The 24,676-nt window shown below is 39.8% G+C and overlaps 5 protein-coding genes across 6 annotated transcripts; 3 read left to right on the top strand and 2 right to left on the bottom strand.

Annotated features, from left to right (window-relative positions):
- Positions 1-309: 309 nt before the first annotated feature.
- On the bottom strand, positions 310-5,209 carry LOC133027420 (receptor-type tyrosine-protein phosphatase H-like). Its single transcript, XM_061094426.1, has 8 exons — positions 5,175-5,209; positions 4,677-4,934; positions 4,179-4,436; positions 3,681-3,938; positions 3,183-3,440; positions 1,137-1,394; positions 796-943; positions 310-578 (listed from the first exon to the last, which is right to left on the bottom strand). The coding sequence occupies exons 2-7, from the start codon at positions 4,798-4,800 to the stop codon at positions 912-914; spliced, it is 1,188 nt and encodes a 395-aa protein (XP_060950409.1). The 5' UTR covers positions 4,801-4,934; positions 5,175-5,209; the 3' UTR covers positions 310-578; positions 796-911.
- Positions 5,210-7,037: 1,828 nt separating this feature from the next.
- On the top strand, positions 7,038-8,884 carry zgc:56095 (Ferritin, lower subunit-like). 2 transcript variants are annotated; one of them, XM_061094422.1, is made up of 5 exons: positions 7,038-7,133; positions 7,581-7,684; positions 7,778-7,924; positions 8,011-8,136; positions 8,367-8,884. In XM_061094422.1, the coding sequence occupies exons 2-5, from the start codon at positions 7,583-7,585 to the stop codon at positions 8,514-8,516; spliced, it is 525 nt and encodes a 174-aa protein (XP_060950405.1). In that variant the 5' UTR covers positions 7,038-7,133; positions 7,581-7,582; the 3' UTR covers positions 8,517-8,884. The 2 variants fall into 2 exon arrangements, with proteins under 2 accessions (XP_060950405.1, XP_060950406.1); XM_061094423.1 differs by lacking the exon at positions 7,038-7,133 and adding an exon at positions 7,403-7,470.
- A 2,276-nt stretch (positions 8,885-11,160) lies between these two features.
- Positions 11,161-13,977, top strand: syt5b (synaptotagmin Vb). Its single transcript, XM_061094965.1, has 8 exons — positions 11,161-11,389; positions 12,132-12,307; positions 12,397-12,495; positions 12,591-12,758; positions 12,962-13,129; positions 13,271-13,388; positions 13,525-13,658; positions 13,768-13,977. The coding sequence occupies exons 1-8, from the start codon at positions 11,161-11,163 to the stop codon at positions 13,975-13,977; spliced, it is 1,302 nt and encodes a 433-aa protein (XP_060950948.1).
- A 1,664-nt stretch (positions 13,978-15,641) lies between these two features.
- Positions 15,642-19,439, top strand: LOC133027822 (dynein axonemal assembly factor 3-like). Its single transcript, XM_061094964.1, has 11 exons — positions 15,642-15,723; positions 16,772-16,878; positions 16,976-17,069; positions 17,147-17,301; positions 17,474-17,674; positions 17,823-17,945; positions 18,111-18,233; positions 18,341-18,485; positions 18,755-18,869; positions 19,024-19,098; positions 19,298-19,439. The coding sequence occupies exons 1-11, from the start codon at positions 15,642-15,644 to the stop codon at positions 19,437-19,439; spliced, it is 1,362 nt and encodes a 453-aa protein (XP_060950947.1).
- A 289-nt stretch (positions 19,440-19,728) lies between these two features.
- Positions 19,729-22,481, bottom strand: LOC133027824 (troponin T, slow skeletal muscle-like). Its single transcript, XM_061094967.1, has 12 exons — positions 22,459-22,481; positions 22,353-22,366; positions 22,228-22,254; positions 21,852-21,870; positions 21,690-21,750; positions 21,476-21,592; positions 21,263-21,340; positions 21,035-21,148; positions 20,523-20,632; positions 20,220-20,310; positions 20,098-20,138; positions 19,729-19,781 (listed from the first exon to the last, which is right to left on the bottom strand). The coding sequence occupies exons 1-12, from the start codon at positions 22,479-22,481 to the stop codon at positions 19,736-19,738; spliced, it is 741 nt and encodes a 246-aa protein (XP_060950950.1). The 3' UTR covers positions 19,729-19,735.
- Between the last annotated feature and the right edge of the window lie 2,195 nt (positions 22,482-24,676).

Raw genomic sequence — 24,676 nt, 5'->3', positions numbered from 1 at the left:
TTAAAAAAGAATATTGTGACATTTATCGTGATAATCATCGATATCGACTAAGTTTACATTTTTTTTCCTTGATATAATTTTGGGCCATACTGTTGTGGGTCAGAAATGTCACAAAACCTCCAACAAGACAGGTGGCAGTAGAGACACACAGAAACCGTGGCCATACAAACGAGGTAAACGCATCACTGTTTTGGAGGAGTGTAAACAAGGAGATAAAGACAAGCAAGGTGGTGGAGAAGTGGTGCTATGTGAATAACAGACTGTATTTAAAGATTGACGACATGACACATATATAAGCAACTACAGCAATGGCTTTGAAATCTTTAATCTTCAAGTACAGATTGAGTAATATCATCCTGGTAATTCATATTTGCGGTGGTACAGAATTGGTGTTTTCTGTTTTGGGAAAAAAGCAGGTTCACTGACAGAGAACAAGCCAGGGACTTTGAAGACATTACAGTTTTGTCACTGTGGCTGCACCAACTTGATCACTTCTGGCCGTTTAAACAAAATGAAGAGAACCGTGCAGACCATGGCAATAAGAAGCAGCCCCCCAAGCACGGACCCTGTAATGATTCCTGCAAGGAGTAACATCTGGATTAATTTTTTAGACACACAGCAGAAAAGTCCCTTATCTTACCACTGGGGAGATTTTGTCATTTAAGAAATGGGGTAATTCCTCAGAAAACACACAGGTATAAAAACAATGCCAAAAAGCACAATAATGAGGAAATTGTGATCAGAAAACAATAGATACTGTGTACACTACAAAGTAACATAATCATTGTGACTCACCCCTTGGATCAGTAGAACACAGAAAGACGAAGGGTTCATAACTTCTCACTGCTTGATCCCCAGAGAGCGAATCTAGAGACACCACATACTCTCTGGCAGGACTGAATCCAGGTATCTTAGTCTGCTGTTCCCCATTTTGCATGTGTCTCTATTGGTTATAGGTTGTATTTTAGTCATCTGATTAGTAGGAACCATTATGCATTTAAAAAACATAAAATGTTTATCTTCAAGGAAAAATGCCTGATCCAAAATGCACACTAACTAACTTATAAAATTTGATTTTGTACAGAGCTGTGTCCTGGCTTTTGTTTTGTGGCTTTATAACAGAAAATGTCTCTTACCAGTGAATGCAGAGATGGTCACTCCACTGCTTCTGACGTTTCCAGACACGGTGAAGAGAGTGAAGTTGTATTTTGTCCCATTGGTGAGTCCTGATGTTACGTGTGTAACTATTTCATTTCCCATTTCTGCAGTGACGTCTATTTCTCCGTCACTGGACCCAAGTACATATGTGAGGATGTTTTCCACTTTTTTCCACTGCAGGGTGACACTGGTCTCATTTTGTCCCACTGATTTAAAGTCCTTTGCATTAGCAGGAGCTGGGAGAAAGCAAAGAGAAATTAGTCCTTGTAAATTGCATGTGTCTCTATTGGTTATAGGTTGTATTTTAGTCATCGGATTAGTAGGAACCATTATGCATTTAAAAAACATAAAATGTTTATCTTCAAGGAAAAATGCCTGATCCAAAATGCACACTAACTAACTTATAAAATTTGATTTTGTACAGAGCTGTGTCCTGGCTTTTGTTTCGTATGGAAGCCCATTTCCGCCACTGTGATGAAAAAAAAAAAAAATTGGTATCTCATAATTATGAGATACTATCTCATAATTATGACTTAGCATCTCATTATTATGAGATACTATCTCATAATTATGACTTAGCATCTCATTATTATGAGATAGTATCTCATTATTATGACTTAGTATCTCATAATTATGACTTAGCATCTCATAATTATGACTTAGTATCTCATTATTATGAGATAGTATCTCATAATTATGACTTAGCATCTCATTATTATGACTTAGCATCTCATAATTATGACTTAGTATCTCATTATTATGAGATAGTATCTCATAATTATGACTTAGCATCTCATTATTATGAGATAGTATCTCATAATTATGACTTAACATCTCATTATTATGAGATAGCATCTCATTATTATGAGATACTATCTCATAATTATGACTTAGCATCTCATAATTATGACTTAGCATCTCATTATTATGAGATACTATCTCATAATTATGACTTAGCATCTCATTATTATGAGATACTATCTCATAATTATGACTTAGCATCTCATTATTATGAGATAGTATCTCATTATTATGACTTAGTATCTCATAATTATGACTTAGCATCTCATAATTATGACTTAGTATCTCATTATTATGAGATAGTATCTCATAATTATGACTTAGCATCTCATTAATATAAGATAGTAACTCATAATTATGACTTAGCATCTCATAATTATGACTTAACATCTCATTATTATGAGATAGTATCTCAAAATTATGACTTAGCTTCTCATTATTATGAGATAGTATCTCATTATTATGACATAATATCTCATAATTATGACTTAGCATCTCATTATTATGAGATACTGACTGCAGGGTCTGTCTTGCGAGTCTGCGTGTGTGTGTGTGTGTGTGTGTGTGTGTGTGTGTGTGTGTGTGTGTGTGTGTGTGTGTGTGTGTGTGTGTGTGTGTGTGTGTGTGTGTGTGTGTGTGTGTATGCTTGTCTCTATTCCTCTTCACTAAAACTGATAATCACATGTATTTTTTAGTAATTATTCGATGATGACCGATCAAGACTTCGGATCGCTCCGTCACTTTAACGCTGACGGTCCTGTACTGTGCGCGTCACGTTACATCTCACGTTACGAAACACATGTTTAAACACCGTGTGCACGTAGTCCCCAGCTCCACACAACACGTGTTTCATGAACTCAAACAAACACAAAGTAAACATCAGTCCTGTACGTGGCCTAATAACTTGTGATCGGTGCTGGTGTTTATTGTTAAAGTGTGAAGTGAGCGCGGGTCAGAGGGAAGTGAGGCGGAAGCAGAGTCCGACACACACAAGACAACCGGACTTTTAAAGAGCGTCTGTTCTGATCCTGGAGCAGCGCTTGTTATAATTATTCAGCGGCAGCACATCGCTAAGACAATGAATTTAAAAAACATAAAATGTTTATCTTCAAGGAAAAATGCCTGATCCAAAATGCACACTAACTAACTTATAAAATTTGATTTTGTACAGAGCTGTGTCCTGGCTTTTGTTTTGTGGCTTTATAACAGAAAATGTCTCTTACCAGTGAATGCAGAGATGGTCACTCCACTGCTACTGACGTTTCCAGACACGGTGAAGAGAGTGAAGTTGTATTTTGTCCCATTGGTGAGTCCTGATGTTACGTGTGTAACTATTTCATTTCCCATTTCTGCAGTGACGTCTATTTCTCCGTCACTGGACCCAAGTACATATGTGAGGATGTTTTCCACTTTTTTCCACTGCAGGGTGACACTGGTCTCATTTTGTCCCACTGATTTAAAGTCCTTTGCATTAGCAGGAGCTGGGAGAAAGCAAAGAGAAATTAGTCCTTGTAAATTGCATGTGTCTCTATTGGTTATAGGTTGTATTTTAGTCATCTGATTAGTAGGAACCATTATGCATTTAAAAAACATAAAATGTTTATCTTCAAGGAAAAATGCCTGATCCAAAATGCACACTAACTAACTTATAAAATTTGATTTTGTACAGAGCTGTGTCCTGGCTTTTGTTTTGTGGCTTTATAACAGAAAATGTCTCTTACCAGTGAATGCAGAGATGGTCACTCCACTGCTTCTGACGTTTCCAGACACGGTGAAGAGAGTGAAGTTGTATTTTGTCCCATTGGTGAGTCCTGATGTTACGTGTGTAACTATTTCATTTCCCATTTCTGCAGTGACGTCTATTTCTCCGTCACTGGACCCAAGTACATATGTGAGGATGTTTTCCACTTTTTTCCACTGCAGGGTGACACTGGTCTCATTTTGTCCCACTGATTTAAAGTCCTTTGCATTAGCAGGAGCTGGGAGAAAGCAAAGAGAAATTAGTCCTTGTAAATTGCATGTGTCTCTATTGGTTATAGGTTGTATTTTAGTCATCTGATTAGTAGGAACCATTATGCATTTAAAAAACATAAAATGTTTATCTTCAAGGAAAAATGCCTGATCCAAAATGCACACTAACTAACTTATAAAATTTGATTTTGTACAGAGCTGTGTCCTGGCTTTTGTTTTGTGGCTTTATAACAGAAAATGTCTCTTACCAGTGAATGCAGAGATGGTCACTCCACTGCTTCTGACGTTTCCAGACACGGTGAAGAGAGTGAAGTTGTATTTTGTCCCATTGGTGAGTCCTGATGTTACGTGTGTAACTATTTCATTTCCCATTTCTGCAGTGACGTCTATTTCTCCGTCACTGGACCCAAGTACATATGTGAGGATGTTTTCCACTTTTTTCCACTGCAGGGTGACACTGGTCTCATTTTGTCCCACTGATTTAAAGTCCTTTGCATTAGCAGGAGCTGGGAGAAAGCAAAGAGAAATTAGTCCTTGTAAATTGCATGTGTCTCTATTGGTTATAGGTTGTATTTTAGTCATCTGATTAGTAGGAACCATTATGCATTTAAAAAACATAAAATGTTTATCTTCAAGGAAAAATGCCTGATCCAAAATGCACACTAACTAACTTATAAAATTTGATTTTGTACAGAGCTGTGTCCTGGCTTTTGTTTTGTGGCTTTATAACAGAAAATGTCTCTTACCAGTGAATGCAGAGATGGTCACTCCACTGCTTCTGACGTTTCCAGACACGGTGAAGAGAGTGAAGTTGTATTTTGTCCCATTGGTGAGTCCTGATGTTACGTGTGTAACTATTTCATTTCCCATTTCTGCAGTGACGTCTATTTCTCCGTCACTGGACCCAAGTACATATGTGAGGATGTTTTCCACTTTTTTCCACTGCAGGGTGACACTGGTCTCATTTTGTCCCACTGATTTAAAGTCCTTTGCATTAGCAGGAGCTGGGAGAAAGCAAAGAGAAATTAGTCCTTGTAAATTGCATGTGTCTCTATTGGTTATAGGTTGTATTTTAGTCATCTGATTAGTAGGAACCATTATGCATTTAAAAAACATAAAATGTTTATCTTCAAGGAAAAATGCCTGATCCAAAATGCACACTAACTAACTTATAAAATTTGATTTTGTACAGAGCTGTGTCCTGGCTTTTGTTTCGTGACTTTATAACATAAAATTTCTCTTACCAGTGAATGCAGAGATGCTCACTCCACTGCTTATGACGTTTTCAGATAATATTTTATATTTTATATAAAGTATGTTGTATTAATGATTACAAGGAGCTAGCATGTGAGGAAACACTGAGCAGCAATCATATGAAAAGTTTGATATTATATTAAAGATATTGCAAGTTGCTTGATCATCCTCCTCAACTGATAAACAGAATCAGTCATTTTAATAATATAAAAAATCATAATTTTGACATGAGCTTAACATGTAAACATACACACACACACACACGTATACATGGCTGTGATAAAAAAAGATATATATTGTTTGACAAGTTTTAACCAAAACTGCCTTTCTGGCCATAGGATGTTCCCCACCCCTGGTTTAATGTGAGACTCTTAGCATAATCAGTATTGATTTATGGTATTTAAATAATTCTGCTCTATGATACACAAAAAAACAAACACGAAACTAAAGATAAAGGACATCGGCTCATACTTACGAATTGTTGAAGGGGTTGTCATCTGAGTAGTTTGGAGTGTGTTTTTAAAATAAAATAAAATAATACACATTAAATACAGATATTGTGAATATACTTTATAATACATAACTAAAGTGCCATATCTATAAGACTGTATCCAGCTATAACACCTTATCTAGAATATCATTTAACAGTAAAGGTTTTAGATACACCTCCACCACATTGAGGCTTGACTGTGGTTTTGGTTAAAAAGTTTCCTATTGTTGAGTCTAATCTGCTGCTGAAAGGAGATACACTATCTGATGACTACGAAAGTGGACAGTGAAGTAAAAAAAGAAAACGTACCACGAGAAGACTCCAGACGACACCGAGCAGCAGCAGCGAGCGGTCTGAGGTGAAAGATAAAGGCTTCATCTTCTTTTTAGCTTATTAAGTTACTCACATATTATGAACCTGTTAAATTCCGTTGTTGTCCCGAGATTAACTTCACGTTTCTGTTTTCAGTAGCGGTGTGTTGACAAACACAACACTTAAGGCTGGCGAAGAAGATCTTTCAGCCTGTGCTGACACAGACCAATATTCACTTTACTCCAGCGGTGTTGACTTTTAATTCTTAACCTCCTTCCTCCTTTCATAATGGCAGGTGACTAAGCAAATGGCTGCTTCATGGTTTTTTTTGTTGATATAAAGTCAACTGAGTTAAGCATCTTGTTTCAGTTGGGTTACACTAGGGCTAGCTGATAAAACAATCATTATAGCAATTTAATTATCCACGAATTATCAAGGAAAGCAGTATAACTATAGTCCAACATATATCCATGTAATGCGAATGCATTGTGTCAGCACAGTGAGGAGGTTGAACACATCATTAATCTACCTCAGATATGTCAAAGAAAGTTCTGTTCATCTTCTTCCCCCAAGCTATCAGACTCTTTAATTCCCTATCAACAGCATTTTGTCCAGCTGTACACTGTGTCTGCGGATGAATGACAATAAATTTGACTTGACGGGTGTTTGTTATTCTCTGACAATAAAGCGTAAGAGTTTAAAATCACAAACCTTCACTCCCGAGCTAAAATCTACAGCGGCAGATAGATGCAAATAGAAAGAACACATGCAAATGAATCCCTGGATACATTTCTGTTGTCGTTTTCGCAATTTTCGAGAATTTTTTCTATTTGCACGTGTTTCCTTAATTTGCGTAGAAATTTGTCTGTAAGCTTAAAAATAATGAATATTGTGATATTTATCGTGATAATCATCAATATCGACTAAGAAAAAACAATTATTTCCTTGATATAATTTTGGGCCATACTGTTAGTGGGTCAGAAATGTCACGAATCCTCCAACAAGACAGGTGGCAGTAGAGACACACATAAACCGTGGCCATACACGCGAAGTAAACGCGTCACTGTTTTGGAGGAGTGTAAACAAGGAGATAAAGACGAGCAAGGTGGTGGAGGAGAAGTGGAGCAGCGACACTTTCACAGAGCCGGTGAGTAACAACAGAACTAACACTGACCCGTGTTACACCAACTAGACTGCAGCCACTAAGCTGACCTGGCTGGTGAGCTAGGCTAACTAGCTTTAGTTGGTGCTAACTCGGCTAACTACACTGTCACATCAGCAGTTAGCTCCTCAGCCAAGCCTCTGTTACCTCATCCCGTCAGACCACTGAACTCACCGCACAGCATGTGACTTCACCCGGGCTTATCTTTCACTGGGGGGGGGGGGGGTTAAACATCGGTTGCTTAAAAGCAGGAGGTGTCCTCAGCCTCTTCAGAAGCGATAGTTCACTCAGTGTGTCTGCAGAGAAGAGACAGGCGAGAGAGGTTCGTGCTTCCTCTGCTCTGTTTTCAAGTTGGAGTTTTTTTGCTTCACCTTGTGCTTTGTTTTACGCTAATTTCAGTCACACGGATTGCAATGTTTTTCTTTGTTTCAGAAATGCAGTCTGTGGTTAATCAAAACCTCCACGCGGAGACCGAAGGAGACGTCAACAAGCTCATCAACCTGAAGCTCAGTGCCTCCTACACCTACCTCTCTCTGGTAGGATCTCTTCTCACCGTGCGATCAATCTTATTTGTGTGTTGCTGGACGTTGCCCATTTTTTTTCCTGTTATCGTTTGTCTCTTTTTTTAGGGGATGTATTTCGACAGGGATGATGTAGCCCTGCCAAAATTCTCCAGCTTCTTCCTGGAGCGCTCGGTGAAGGAGAGGGAGCAGGCCGAGAAGCTGCTGGAATACCAGAACCTGAGAGGAGGCCGTATTCTGCTTCAGACTATCGCTGTAAGTCACAAAACGTTTGGCCGTAACCATTGGGTTTGCTTAGAACATTTGCTGATCATGTTAAATATCAACTTTTTGTGTTCTAGAAACCAAGTAGAGAGGATTGGAGAGGTGGCCTGGATGCAATGACCTTTTCCCTGGATTATCAGAAGACCCTCAACACGTGCATCCTGGACGTGCACCGCAGAGCCACCAGTAACACCGACCCTCACGTACGTCTGGCTCTGTTAGATAAAAACTGCCACTTCTTCTAAGGCTGTTGTTGAGCGGTTAGATTGGGAATATGATAAAAAGCAGCTGCATTGCTGCACGTGAAAATTACATGTGCGAATTAAGCAATATCAGTCTCGAAGATTTTGAGGGATGTTTAATAGTCCAGTAATGTGCTTACCTTTTTGATTTCACGTCTCACTCACTTTGTCCTGTTTTACCTCTTTTGTAGCTGTGTGACTTCCTAGAGCATTCCTTCCTCATCGACAGCCACGAGACCATCAAGAAGCTGGGCGACTACATCGGGAGTCTGACCCGCATCACTGCGTCCGAGACACACGGCGCTATGGGAGAATACCTCTTTGATAAACACACTCTGTAAAGGTCAAAGCAGTGCGGTGACACAAGCTCCACAGTGTAACAGTCTCTCGCTGTGTTTATTTTTTCCGTTACAAAAGCTCTACAATATTTCAACACTTGAACCAAACTTCATTCTTGTATCAAAGGCACAAGAGAAGTTCAAACGCAAAATAACATAAAATACCTCAATTTTTCTTAAACCTCAGTGTAAAAAAATAAGGTGCTAAAAACTACTTTTTATCACTCGTTCATTTGGACTCTGTATCATGTGTCATGCATTCCACTGTCTGAGGTTTCAAGCTTCAGTTTAATAAAAATTCTTTAAATGTTGTGCCAATCAAAAATTTGGATGACTTTGGAGACATTTAATAAAGTCAGATTTTAATCACATGGTTTTTTGTTGATCTTTTATTTTTTTTAACAGTTCATGTTCAGACAGTCACCTGATGTGTTCTGCAGTCTATACATATTATCTGTGCTTTCCATAATAGTACGTCTGACTATAGAACACTATAAAGATAACAGTGGAACTTTGCTTACTCACCATTGGGTGGTGGGCGTTTAATGTTTAACATTAGGGAACCAAACAGCTTGTGGTTAAAATTGCTCATGCTGCTTCTTAGTAAATGACATGTTTCAGCAAAGATAAGACGCAGTTGCAGAGGTGTAATCAGACGACATCAGAGTCAAGTGTATCTCCTGTTTTACTCTAACCGTGTTTGGTGATACAGCACCACAATGTCCACGATCAATTACATGGACTTTAGGAGAATATAATGCAACCTAGAAGAGCACACACTCTGCCAAAGACCTACAATTCAGTCAAGCTGCACACTCAGATATCAGCCCCATAAGTATGAGTTTGATTTTTTTTAAGATCCATGAAAATGAGACCATCAACGCCCTACTTCACAATGTCCTAACCTTGGCAGAGGTTACAAGAATAACCTTGCAATAAATAATTTAAAGCTCACAATATTTTCAATATTTGTGAGTTGGGTTGGAACCACTGAGATCTCCAGATGTAGCGGTGCAAACACGTAGCAGCGTGCCTGGGGATTACTCTTCACAGTGCTCTAATACATGTTCAGTACTGTAAAATAGTAAGCCAAGGGATGGGGAGGCTGGAATATCCACTCACGATGCAAGTTGTTGGTAGATTGCCGATTTACTGCGAGGGCAGCTCTGGTGAGGGGATTAGCAAAGAGCAGGATGCACTACAATCTCTTCAGACTAATGGATAAACACAAGCACCGCTGCCATGCCTCATCAGTCTAATGAAGAGTTATTTTCGCTACTTGGAGAAAAGCCTTTAATTGTTCAACATGTGTGACATTACTCGCAGTGGAGCAATAAAATAAGGGCAAGGCGATGCTTTTCATGCATTTTCCTTCAGAGACGTAAAGCAACAGATGTGTTGTCAGGATTCTAATATCGGGAGGAGGGGTAGGGGGGAGTGGGGGGGGGGATTAAATCACAACACTGCTCTAGTGATTTGCCAGAGCTTTAGCTTTGAAGGAAAGGGTTGCAAAGAGCCAGTCAACGACGTAGTGAAGGGACGATGGATGCATGACGGCTCCAACGGGCCAAAAGCGAAGCAACGATAAACACAATTAAAAGTTGCTCCCACAGATCTTTGGATATAGAAGATATCACAGGAACACATCAACAGGTAAGCTCCATATTACGATTGTTAACATGTCTGTTATGATCATGTGCAAGAGCATCGCATCGCAACAAATTTTAACCAATGAGAAAAGCGAGACAAATCATTTTGTTTTTGAACACACCTACGTAAAAAAGTGGTTGTATAGACTGGTTCTGTAGTTGTGAATAGTTTTTCTATTTTTCTACTATTTTGATCAAAATCATCCCCCCCCACTATGATCATACCTACACCCCCCCCCCCCCCCCTCCATCAAAGCACCTGCGACAAATTTGATAATTGCATTGCAAAAATGTCTGATTTCCAAAATGTGTTTATTATACACTTAAATGTAACTTCATGTACAGTTTACCCTAAAAAGTATAATTCTTAATTCTTAATTAAATAAAAACGTGGGTCAAATATTCATAAAAAAATTTCAAATAACAAATCCAGAAATTTGGACATCACACAGGAACTGCGGGTGTGGACAATTCAGGGAAGGAGACCAGCCCCTATTTATTTGAGCTTTGGGGATCTGGGATTTTGGATTAATATTGTTGCCCTGGCCACCAGATTTTAATCCAGTTTTATGCGGAGATCGTGACGAGAGAGAAGTGGGATGGAAGGAAGGGGGAGTGGAAGCGTGGTTTGTGGGATGGGGCTATGGCAGAGAGAATGAGTGTAACAGAGGGATTAGGGTCAGCCATGTTGAGCATCTGGCTTAGCGATGTCCTGTGCTCCTGCACTGTACTGCAACGCATGGACATAGGGATTACACAGCACACATACAGAGCTGTGCTAACTCTCGCTGTACGCCAAGTGTAACAAACCAACGCAATGTGTACTAGAATCCTGTACTAGGCCCTTAAATTCAATCAAACTGCACCAAATTATACACACTTTATCAGTCCCTTTAATATGCTTGACTTTTTTCAACAAGATCCATGAGTTATTTACTGGGAAAACCCCTGCAAGGTTACAGACATTTATGACAACTTCTCCTATTTTCACAGCTGACATGAGGTTAGTCAGCGCAGGGGTCCGGGCCCAGCGGGCCGCGGAGCCGGCTGAACCAGAGGCAGAGGAGACTACGGAGCCGGTTCACCACGAGCACCCTCATTCAGAGCACCCTCATTCAGAGCACCCTCACCCAGAGCACCATGAGCATTCCCACCCAGAACATCACCCTGGACACGACTACAACCACATGAAAGAGAAGTTCATGACTGAAATCACTCATCTGCCAAGTAAGCCACTTCTAGGAAACAAACTTAACTTGAAATTAAAGTGTGTATCTTTGGGTATTTTTTTGGAAGAGCGGATCTACCCCTATACAGATGTCACTTTATTTTTAAATATATTGCCATATTTGTTTTGACTAGTTTAAACCAGCCTATTCTGGTTCAATTGGTTCAATGAACAATTGTTTTCCTTCCCGTAACAACTACTGCTCTTGCTTGTATAAAGCACTTAATGATAACAATGATTAACTGCGTCACTGGTGTTTGTGGCTGTGGTTGAACAGTGCCACTTCTCGCTGGGAGTGTGTTATTATCTGATTATGGCGAAGGGTGTTGTTACTGACCTAAGTGCAGGCTCAGCAAACTATCCCTAGATAAAGACGTATTAGGTTTTCCTGTAGATTTTATTTTGCATTAAGACCTTGCTTCTTTTACCAAGCTTGAGAAAAGCAGTTTAAGTTAAATTATAATATTGGAACTGGTTAAGACCGACTCATCTGAGTCGGCTTTTATTCAACGTAATCTCAAGATGAAATCCCAATGTGTGAGACTAACAAGATTTTAGAGGGTAGAGTCTTAAAGTTGAGATATTAAAATAAAGTTGTGTTTTTTTGTTGCTATTGTTTGAGTGTCAAGATTTTCCCAGATAATATCACAATATGTACTGTAAATCTAAAGTACTTAAGGTGATCAATCGTTATAACCTCGATAATATTGAAGAGTTAATATGCCAATTTTTGTTTTGTAGTTCCCGCGTGGGCAGTTGCAGCCATCGTTGTGGTGGTACTGGCTTTGGTGGCGTGCTGCATCTTCTGTTTTTTCAAAAAATGCTTTGCTAAAAAGAAAAAGCCGAAGAAAGTGAGGGAGAGGAAGGCAGGTCGCGTCAAAAAGAACAAGGATGGTGAAGGAGAAGCCGGAGAAAAGGTATGGGATTTCTAGTAATTTATTACTGGAGATAATCTTACCCGATCTTAACAATGATTATCCAATGCACTGATGTTTGTGTCTCGCAGGAGGGGGAGGTGAAGAAGGAAGGCGAGCAGGAGGAGAAAGAACAGGAAAAGTTGGGTAAACTGGAATTCTCCTTGGACTACAACTTCACAGATACCCAGGTGGGTCCTCTGTAAAAAAATAAAATAATACATATTAATAATTGGAAGATGTTCAGAAATTAATTCTGTGAACACACATTTATTTCCCTCTGCAGCTTATAGTGGGCATCCTCCAAGCTCAGGACCTCGCTGCTATGGACATGGGGGGAACTTCAGACCCCTACGTCAAAGTTTTCTTGTTACCTGACAAAAAGAAGAAGTATGAGACCAAAGTTCAACGCAAGAATTTATGCCCGGTTTTCAACGAGACTTTCTTCTTCAAGGTGAATAAGGCAGAAGTTTGGTCTATGTCTCCACCTCCCCTCGTCTTAAGTCTGTTATTCCCTGAGTGGCTTCTGTCAAGTTATCCCTCCACCAAGAATGTTTTTAAATGTATCCCGTCACTACATGTTCTTTGATTAATGGCTGGATTTGCACATTTGGTCTCGTGTTAATAAAACAGTCTCCCTCCTACCTCTCTTTCTAGATCCCGTATGCAGAGTTGGGTGGAAAGACTTTGGTGATGCAAGTTTATGACTTTGACCGTTTCTCCAAGCACGACATTATTGGAGAGATAAAGATTCCCATGAACAGCGTTGATTTGGGTCAGCCAATGCAACAGTGGAGAGACGTGGAGAGTGGTGAGAAGGAGGAGGTATGAAATATCACGGTTTTGTTTTTCTTTGTTTCAATTTTGCAAATTTAGAAGGTAAATGTTTAGATTGCATCTTGTAAGTCCTTGTCTTGGCTTTAATTTCGATGGGACATGACAGTTCTCCATCATATTCCCTTTCAGCAAGAAATGCTCGGTGATGTTTGCATTTCTTTACGGTACGTACCCACTGCTGGGAAACTGACAGTGAACATCATGGAGGCAAAGAATCTGAAGAAAATGGATGTGGGAGGATTGTCAGGTAAACTCACCCTTTTTGTTATTTATTCATATTATCTCAGACGTTCCTTCGTGTCTCGCTAACATCGAGTACTTAAAGCAAACATCAGTGACGTGAAGAAGTTTGACTGTATTTCATTCATTTCCATTTCCAAAAGATCCATATGTGAAGATCGTACTACAGCAAAATGGGAAACGCATCAAGAAGAAGAAGACGACGGTGAAGAAAAACACGCTCAATCCCTACTTTAATGAGAGTTTCAGCTTTGAAGTTCCCTTTGAGCAGATACAGGTAGGCTGTGTAATCACATCCATTACCAGTTTCTGACAGCGAGTGTTAATTTCGGGGCAATAATAATTACCAAAGTATACGATAACACATTTTTCTTTTTCCGTTTCAGAAAGTGCAGGTCGTCATCACAGTGTTTGACTACGACAAACTCGGGAGCAATGACCCCATTGGAAAGACCTTCATGGGCTACGGAGCGACAGGAGTGGGCCTGCGGCACTGGTCGGAGATGCTGGCCAATCCCAGACGTCCGGTAGCCCAGTGGCACACTCTCCTGCACGAGGAAGAAGTCGATGCGTTAGTCAAAGCAAAACCCCGCTAGAGTCAAACTTATTGCATAGGCCTACTGTTGACATGTTCCGTTGACCCTGATGTTGTCTCAATTCGTGTGTTAAGTTCTCCAACACATATTGTTTCTTTTTTTGAGGTACATGATATGACACGTGTGTACGAGTGCTGGTGTGTTGTTTTAGGAAATTTGGTTGTCATTAAAAATCCTGCCTCCCCTATTAATATGCGTTTCACCTGTTAACTGATAGGAATAAGTACTTGTATAATGACAACACAAAAATTTAAATGTGCATATACTGTTTATGCGCTTGCATGGGCCTAATAAAGATTTGTGTCATAAAGAAAGGATTTTAAGATTGCTCTGTGTCCGCCTGAAAATTAAAACATATTTGTTTATCTAGTGCTGTGGTGCACCAGCTTCCTGGATAATGATTGTTGCACTATCCAGGAAGTAAAGGATAAACTTTATTCTCCTTTGCCCTCAGTTCTGAAGGTACAGTGGAAAATGTATCAGCCGTTGGTCATTCATCTCTCTGAATATATTAAGCTGAAAGAGTAACACTTGTTTGTGACTTACTATGGAGCTCCACCTAGGCTTTGTATAAAAGAACACCTCAAAGGATTCATTACCCAAATAATTGTGGTCATAGATCCCTTTGATGTCTTAGACTGTAGGTTAAGATTTATACGATCTGAGAGTAACAAGAGTGTTTTTGACCTGAACCGATCTGTTACTCCGTATGTAGTGATAGTGATATCACCACCTACTGCCAAAAGGAGGTAAGACCTGTTTCGCCTGATCAAAAAAACATATCCATCTCCATCCAGAAGTGTAAATAAAGAAAGTTGAAAGGATATATACATATAAGAAGAGAGGTTTGCTTGTGGTTTCAATGGATAAAATGTAGATATTCACCAGCTTTATATTATTTTTGTTCTGTGGTTAAAATGGTGAAAATTTAGGAGGTTCATTTGAATATTTGTGAACAAAAATGTGCATATAGATTATAGAATAATAAAGTTGATTAAATATGCAAAGACCCCTTCTTCCGGACGAGCATAATAACAAACATCTTTTGTTTTTGTACTTGTAACTAGTCTTTATAAGAAAGTGCAGAAGGTTTTTGGGGACATTTCTTATTTAAAAAACAAACAAATGAGAAATTGATCTGTACTATATTTACGAGATACAATAAGTTGTGCTGTGTGTGAATGTAGTAGTAGGAGAGGTGGTTAAACACATAAAAGTGTTATAATAAAAAAAGTATTATTTACATTCTAAGATCGAACCCTCACATCAACACTAGACAGGTCCTCAGCACGTGAAAGCCGTTGCCTAGCAACAGGAAACCCAAACTTCCTCAAGAAACAGTTCACTGGAAACTTTTCCTCGGTCATTCAAACCGTCTGTGAGGTAAGTTTCCACCTTTGTTTGGCCGGTGATAGTTTCCGGTCACAGCTCATGACAGGGTCCATCACCAATTTGACGCTAGAGACGCGTTTCTCCTCCTGGAAAACAGCTACAAGCTAGCTAGCAGCTGCTTTAGCCTCAGCTAACCCTAGCTAGCGCAGGCTGGGCATTCGTGCTGAGCTAAGCTACGTCGCAGAGAAAACACAGAGAAAGTTGTAGTTCGGCCATTTGGTTTGCGGTGTGAGGCACTTACAGATGAATATTGTTTTTTGTAGGATAACAGGATGAGCGGTGGACAAGCAGCGGAGGGCGCAGGGTGCGTTACGTGGTGGGGACTGAGTCCGGCTCGGGACCTGCTTTCTGCAGGTGAGACACACAGGAGCTCACACCTGGATGAGGACATACTGATGGAGTGATACTCATACAACATACAATTAAACAATTCGCAGTAATATTAATTGTGAAATTATTTACTAAGCAGCTTTTCAAAACATAAGAGACAAGAAGTAAATTAGTATAATGTCATTCAAATCAAAAACAACAAATTATATGATAATAATAATAATACATTGTATTTATTCAGCACCCTTCATTCGTAAAAAAGTACGGCCCAAAGTGCTTTACAATCAAATTAAACAGACATGAAATAAGGTAAAGAAATAAACACATGTTAGCAATAAAACAAAGCATTACGATTAAGAAAAAAATAACTGAAGACAATGGTGTTTAGAATGAGATAAAATCCATTAAAAGCAAGATCATAGAAAAAAAGTGAAAAAGAGTTTTTACTTAAAACTATCAACAGAAGTAGTTTGTCTGATGTGTGGTGGGAGTTTGTTCCAAACCTTTAGTGCATAGCAAGTGAAAGCTGCTTTTGTAATTCATTTTAGTTATTTATTTAGATATTATTCCAGCCTACGGAAGGTGGAAGACCTTATAGGGAATGCTTAGGAACATACTTTCATAAACAATGAGGGTACTGTGCCATTAAGAGACTTAAAATATAATACAATACAACATCTTTTACAGAAAATGAAGAAGCATTACTCATAAGATAAGATAATCCTTTATTAGTCCTTCAATGGGGACATTTGCAATATTACAGCAGCAAGAGTCAAAATAGGCATCAGTAAGTAATAAGTAACATGCAATACTAAAGTGTCAGGAATATGATCAAATATTAATTTAATTAAACTTATATATCAAAGTGTAAGACCAGGAAAAATATATGCAGTGTGAGAATATGTAAAGTTAATATTGGACAGTTATGAGAGTTGTAGCAACAATAGATCAAATCATATTTAAAACACAGAAAAGATTCCAAACACCTCCACTGATGTGTAACTAATGTATAGCAACAGCTGTAAAATTGAGGAAGTGTAATCTCCTGTATGATCTCTCTCTCTGTGTCAAGGCCCTGCGAGACGAGAAGAGGAGGCCAATGTTCTCCTGGTTGGCAGCGCAGATCCACGACATATTCTGAAGACCATTAGTGGTTTGAGGATTGAAGAAAGCCTCCATGTGAGCCTCCTTCTATTAACCCATTCTTGTTAAACCCGAGAGCAGATTGTTTAACTCCCTTGTGAGCTACAGACTTCTCCTCTCTGCTCCGCTGCAGGTGTGGGTGATAGAAAGCAGCATGGAGGTGGTGGCTCGCCAGCTGTTGCTCCTCTACCTGGCACTGATGCCCCAGGAAAGCATGGGACTGAACGGTGGGATTCGAATAACTTTTTAAAATCTAAATCTGCGGAAAACTCTCAGGTTGTCTGACGCTGGATTTTATTCACAGAGAAGACAGAGGTCTACCTGGAGGTGTTTGGGAACGGTGAGATCCGCGGCCAAACAGAGGAAATACTGAGAAACGCAGCATCACAGCTTTCTCTGTGTGTTACTGAAACAATGGAGACGGCCGCACACCCCTGTCTCAACACAACTCTCCTCAAGGTACAAGCAGATTACAGGCCTACTCAGTCAAACCCATTTGAAACTATTGTATTTCAATATATTTGGTATTCAGGCCCTTTTGGACAAAATGTGGGTGTTTAATTACTCAAATTTAGTTTAATTCTACTCATTTCATACTCTGAAATATATAATAATATGAGTATTTCTACAGTTTAAGGAGCGAGATGAGCTGGCCAGGATATTCAAATCGTGGATCCCGCCTCAGTCTTCATCATCTTCATCCGAGCGTTCTGTTCCCATCGTCATGTCCAAAGCCTGGGATTATCGGGTCAGGCAACACCTAGGAACAAGATACGACTCCAAGAAAGGCTCCTTCGACTGGGACCTCACAATGAAGCTGCAAGACAAAGGGGTATTTGAAGCCATTGAAACTTTTCTTTTTTAAATACTTAAAAGTCATAATTTGACAATAAAATTAAAACATTTTCAGTAACTTGGAGGCTTATATATTGTGTGTTACTGTGATGGAAACTCATTCTGTTCTAATTCTTTATCGCCAGTGTGGTGTCATCAATAAACAACAATATGTGAAATGGAGGGAGCGGGGTTTGGCGTTCGAAATGAGGGAAGGTGTCTACCAAATAACCAATCCAACTTTACTCTCGTCAAGAGTGTTCCGTCAGGTGAGTGAACACTGTTCATCAAGATACTACACAATGCAGAATGAAGCAGCATTGTACACACATCTGCAAGAATGGCAAGCAGGCCCAGTTGCCTATGTACAGCTATGAACAACTCCTGGAGATAGCGTGATGTGGATGAACTTCACTTTGTGCTTGTGTTGACAGAGAGGGAACAAAGTTGCTGTGAGAGGTTACTGGGGAGACATAGTATCCAGTCCCTACCTCTCCTTTGGCATTGAAAGTGATGACGAGAGCCTTCTGAAGAGACAAAATGCAAAACATATCAAGGTAAACTATCCTGTTTTAGTAGCACCGGGTTTATATTTTTTTAATTATATCATATTAATGTCTCTTCGTTGTCCTCTCTTTTCTTTTCTTTCCTCTCTCTTCATCAGACAGCCCAGGATATCTCAATTGCAAATGTGCAGGCATTGTTCCAGTCGCTGTCCAGTAGAAGGGGCTGCCCCTCTCCTTCCCAGGCAGACACAGAGGGACAGGAGCCATCCACACAGATAGACCAAAAATCTGTCCCCATTAACGGTAAAATGTTATCAGCAGCAACCAGGCCTGTAGTTTTAGACAATATCCAATATAGAGGACCAAAAGAACACAATGACAAAAGCAGTTGAACTCACATAGACAAGGCTCAGACTGAGGTGAAAGGTTGATTTTGTTTATGTTGCATTTCACACAGTTTTATGGAAGTGGGTTCTTTGTGGCAGACCACTTCCCAGCGTTGGAATGCGGGTTTTGATGTTCAGCACATAGAAACCTGTTTGTGAAACCTGAATTTCTCAATTCCTTTTCAGACTTGATGCGTCTGAGCGGCCTCTCTGTGACCTTCCTGCCTTTGGACTCACTTCACAAACTGCCAGAGAAAAAGAAGTATTCCCACTTCTTCAAAACCATTTACCTCTCCATTAGGTGAGAGCTGCTTTATTACCATAATTATTACATCCATCCTTTGACTGCATGAATATTTGTATACATATATATTTTCTTTACCCTCCAGTCACATTGACCACAGATCACTGATATAACTGCTGACCATGTTTCTCTCTGTGTGTCTGCTGTAAAGCTGCGCCCACCAGTTGGGCCCGACGATGACACAGATCGCAGCACCAGACGCTGTGGTTGTCATGGAGTTGGCCAAGTGAGGGTTTTAAAGTGACTTTTTATAGTAACTTGTTTCCATGGTGACAGTTAAGCCACCAAGAGTACAGTGACTCTGCTGTGTAATTTTTGTGTATCCGATCATTTGTGTTTAATGTTCAGGACTAGTCTTGGCAGTACATAACGGCCGTGATTTGATTGACATCTAAGTTGCGTTTGTGTGTCGCTGTAAATCACAGGTACGTTTTGGATCTGACCAAAGACCAGGAAGCAGAATTTGCAAAGAAAGTGGCGAGCATCGCTGTGGAGGCTGGATTTGAACCGTGGTGTGACGGGAGGAGTGATGACGTCCATGCTGTGTTCATACCAAAGACAAAGTAAAAGTGGTGAACAACAGCACATCTGTTTACTCTGGTTCCCACTTTCTTTACATTCACAAGATGCAACAAACCAACAAGAATAATAGTCATATTTCGTTTCCTATGCGATCGACACTGATTGTAAAACGTCCGTTTTATTTATCTATGCATTTTAATATTACAGATACAATTGCAAGGTTATATATTTGAAAAAATGTTACACAAAAATTGATAGAATCAGTTTTTTGCATCACTGATGAACACTGCAACCTCATCCTCAAGCTAGTGAAGTGTCTTCTTGTTTCTTTGTGTGGAAATTCACTTCCAGCGTCCTCCAACCTTCCCCTTACCGTGGACCTTTTTGCTGCATCGGTACAAGAAAAGTTCAAGTTCAATTATTATGGAAATGACAAGTGTGACTGAAAAGGCAAAGAAAGAGAAGTAACAAGTAGTTTCCTTTCCGCTTTATCACCCACATGTAAATGTCTGACACATACACAATCTGCAAATAAAGTAGCAAATGTGAAAAAAAGTTTGCCATTTCCTGTGAATGTGTGACTGACGCCGTTCATCTGTGGTACATTTGCATGGTCAATGCAAAGTTATTCCCGTCAATGCTATTACTTTTCTGTGGTGCGGGTGTTGTGGGGATAGAGACTGCGATAAGCGGATTAACTCACAATTTCTGAGCGTGTTGGATTCTGTTGATGAGAACATTTATCTGAAAATAAATAATACACAGGTTGGGATGGCAAACACTTTCAAAATCCCTGTTTTGCATAATTTCCACTGAAAGTCTCACCTCGTACTTCTGCCTCCTCATTTTGTCTGTCAGGTCAAATTTCTCAGACTCCAGCTGGTAGATGCACTCCCACATCTCCTTAGCTCTCTCTCTAAAACACAATTACATCAACAATCAACAACATACACTTTCAGAATTGTCCACAAAAGGTGACTGGTTATTGTTTGTTTGGAGTGTGTCTGGCTCATCAGGCTTGCTGCTTCCCTGCAGCAAAGGACAGGTTTTGAAGTTAAAGTTAAACCAAATCTACTGATACCAAAAGAAAAATCCCAATGCATAATCTTTGATGAGATTGTGACTGACCTCAGACCGTCCTCTCTTAGAGTTTCTATAGCCAGTGGCTTACGGCGCTCAGCCAGAGTCTTCTTCTTGATTTCCCTCGCAGTTTGCCTTTTTCCTCGCCTCTGCTCTACCTGCAGGGGGAAAGAAAAACACACATCACTCTTCAGAACGATTTCACACACACAGGTTTGTGCAGCTGTCATTATTAGGCCTCTCTTGGCCATTTAGGCCTTTTGCATTGGTTTCCATTAACCTTAATCACGATTCACATCTTACCCCTAACCTTAACCAGGACCTCAGAAATTAGGTTTTGCCTCATTAGGACCAGCTTTTGGTCCCCATGAGGTCTACTGGTCCTTACAATATCAGTGTTTGTGCTGGAAAAGGTCTTTAATAGGTAAGAAAAACAAATGCACACACACACACACAGTGTCTAAATGCCACGTGGAGTGCTTTTTTTAGAAGGCACTTAAGATGATATTCACTCCACAAACATGCAGGGACACACCTGCCTACAAATGTATTATTCTGACCTTGGCCAGGAACCCTCCGAAGTGAGCGCCCATGTTAGAGAGCACTTTCTTCTTCTTGGCTTCATCGTCCGCCCTCTTTTTTGCCTCTTCGTCCTCCTTCCTCTGCCTCTCCTCCTAAGGAAGTCACTTTGCATATATTACTGCAGTTTCCTTCAGTTGAATGTGCTCAGTGTGCATGGGCAAAATGTTGTGATCTGAGTTGATCACACGAAGAGAAACTTTAATTACCGCAATCCGTGTGTGTCTCTCTCGCTCTTTTTCAGCCCTCACTCGCTGCTGCTCAGCTCTTTCTGCCCGTCGGTTCTCCTACAACAGAAAAAAATGAGAGACATCCACACATGGCTCTTTAATCACCTTTATTCTGGATAGGTTCTCTGTTCTGAAAAATCCCCTTTTCAGATAGATAAAACCAGTGGGAAAACAGTATGGGAAAAGCATTACAATCCTATCTTTGAGTCCAATCAGCTCCTGTTCCTCTTTCTTCCTCTGCTCAAAGTGGACATCAATCAGAGTCTGCAGCTCCAGAAGATCTTTCTCCATCCTTTTCCTGTGGATATCCTAACAGGAGCCAATGGAAACACAAATTCATCTGTATAGTGTGTTAGGTGCAGTAATCACATTATGTTTCATTAAAAACAATCTTGAAGAAACGTACATCAAAGTCGACCCGGTCTCCTTCAGGGATTTTTGGAGCAGCAAGCTGTGTGACCAGGGACCTGTAAAATAACATGAAGGCTGATCTTCTATTCAGATTAAGATACTTTTTGATATTTTGTGTTAAAAATCGGACAATATTTTTGTTTTCATTCATTCTTACTTGTATTTGGGGCGTTCTTCTTCAACATGACAGCCAGAACAGCAATGAAAAAGTGAATCAGTTCATGTTTTAAAAAAACACGGTTCCGTTTGAAAACACCAAGATAAAACTCTAATCAAGCAAACTGGAATGACGAGTTAATATGTTAAATTGAATAGCTTCATGGCCACTTGTTACAGTGACCTATAGGTTCTGCCAAGAAGAAGGAAACAATAAGTATTTGTATTTTACTGTGTTACTGATGATGGACTCACAAACCCAACCACTACAGGGTACATTAGACTGGAGTTTGCCTATGGGGACATTCTCAGTGACAGGATGCTGTTACAGTTTGTGTCTGAGTGTGTTGATACAATTTTCACCATCACGGTCTCACCTCCTTCTCCCTGCTCCTCATCTTCATCTGGAGAAAGAAAGAATGTGAGGGAGAACAAGACGAGGGAAACGATGAAACTCCAACAATTATTTAAGAAAGGAATGAATGAAAAATAATGTTCTTACCTTCCTGATGTCCTCTAAATAAAAAAAAAAGAAATGAAATAATATATCAGACATGAAATGATACAAAAGCTAATTTATTATGAATGAATGGACTGCATTGACTCACCCATGATCTTCTAAATGAGACATGGTAACACTGGGGAGAAATCACACTGTTTGAACTTTGAAACCACATTAGCCTACAATATGAAAGTATTTTCTAAATGCAATTGTGTTAAGAAGGGCAACAGTTATCTAAACCCGCTTACAAGTGGGAGACAACAATGAAGTTTCACTAATGTATAGAAGGAGAGCTTGTGGTTAAGAGCTAAATCTGTTCTATAAAGACAAACTGTAGGAGACCAGGTAAAGGAGTGCACCCAAAACTTTAGGGTATTAGAAAGTAGGTGTTCTCTCAAGAGGTCACTGAAGATTTAGAGGAATGGCAATGCCAGATGATTTTCTTTGGAAGAAGGAAGTGGAGTGAAGTGTCAGACCCCAGAGTTCAAGTTGATGGGTGCTGATCCATAAGGTTCATGAGCAGAGTGTAGGACATGTGTCCTCTAATACTGAGTGAAGACGGGATGATGGGACCCTGTATTGGAATCCATATGTTAGGGCTGTACAGCATTAGATATACTGTATTCGTAATATATTAGGATTATGGTGGTTGGACCCGAGGAAGGGGTGTATATTACAAAGAGAAGGGGCCCCAGTATCAAGCTTTGAGGCACCTCAGTAGGGAAAGGGATTGTCGTGACAAATTGCAGGACAATGGATGACACAGGTTTCAATAAAAAGAAAGTCCTTTTCCCCAATATGTCCAGTTCGAACAGATAGCTCAAAAGGATGGGTCACTGTATCAAGGGCTGCTGATAGGTCCAGCAAGAAAAATCACATATTTGATTTGAATATGTCTCCAGTTAGACTTTTAAGAGCCATTCAAAAAACACGTTTGAAGTTCTTGTTCAAAGCATGCCAGTGCTTTTGTTCAAAGAAGAAGATGAATGGAAAGGCCACTTGTGGCTAATGATCTAGGAATAGAAGAGGACAGAGGCTGCGACCGTGTCCTGTTACCCAGGGTGAGAACAAAGTATCAGCTGGCCAATCCTCCTTGATTAATTTGATTTGCAAGAGAGAATGTGGGATTGAGAGATTACAGCTGGTCGCCATTAACACCAGCCAAGTCCTCTATTATCATTTCATCTACTCACAGTCTACATGAGCTGAATGGGTATTTCCTTGCCTGAGGTGCCCCAGAAATATTTTAGCATTCCCAACAATTACTTCTTCACTTTTTTTTCCTATGTTCTTTTTTAACAGTTACAGAAGTTTCAGTTTTAGACTTTTAAACAGTCTGATAAGATGCAGTTAAAACTGGACAGAAAGGTCTCTGGCTAGACAGAGCAAATTCTGAAACCCAATTTGTGTCCCCACAGCTGGAAGCGCCCTCAGACTGTCTGTCTTTGAGCGTATTAACATGGAATATCTCAGAGCATGACCATGCAAATCTGAATAAACATGGGCACATGGACAAAAGGCAAATGAGGGATTGCTAGAGGAATTCATTATCACCGCTCCACTGTTGAATGTTTCTGGCCACACTGACCGAAGGGGTCATACTCGTTATGACAAACAGACAGAGAGGTTAAGGGAACCAAGAATAACTTGTCATGAGGGAACATTCCTAATGGATAGTGTTATCCTGGTGGCTCCAGTGTTTCCAAAGATGCTGAATTTAACTTTTTCTGTTTGTTGCCATGAAAACAGAATATATTGTAATTGTGACCATGAAAAACAGAACATTTTCTCAGACTACTTACTTTTGTATGTGTTACAGCATCTTTCATTGAATCAGTCATATATTCATATACATTATTATTTAATTGTTAAAAGTAATTGAGTAAGTGATTTTTGGCAACCCGTGAAAAGCTGACAACCTGAGAACACAACAATGACAGGTGCTATTAGCGTCTTTTAGCGTTGTCGAAAACATCTTGAATACAGTTCTAGATTCTGATTCGACAGAAAATATCTAAGAAATGACAGAAATTAATTTTTCTGGATGGTTTCACACTTTCACAGCAGCATAGAGGACATTTCAGAGCACATACCTTGACAGGAAAAAGAGGGAGACTTTCACTGATGATGATGAGTAACAACTGCAGAGGTTGAAACAGACCTTTATATATACGCTGCCGTGTGGGGGTGACGAAGAGGCGACACTGAGGTGCGTGTGTGTGTGTGTGTGTGTGTGTGTGTGTGTGTGTGTGTGTGTTGGGGGTATGATTCAGAAAAGAGCGACGGGGAATGTATGTGGATTATTGGTGGCTTTTGGGAGCATA

This window comes from Limanda limanda, chromosome 21 (genome assembly GCF_963576545.1).
Source record: "Limanda limanda chromosome 21, fLimLim1.1, whole genome shotgun sequence".
NCBI classification, from domain to species: Eukaryota; Metazoa; Chordata; class Actinopteri; order Pleuronectiformes; family Pleuronectidae; genus Limanda; species Limanda limanda.
The sequence above is the reverse complement of the archived record's forward strand: the minus strand, read 5'-3'. Positions and strand labels throughout refer to the sequence as shown.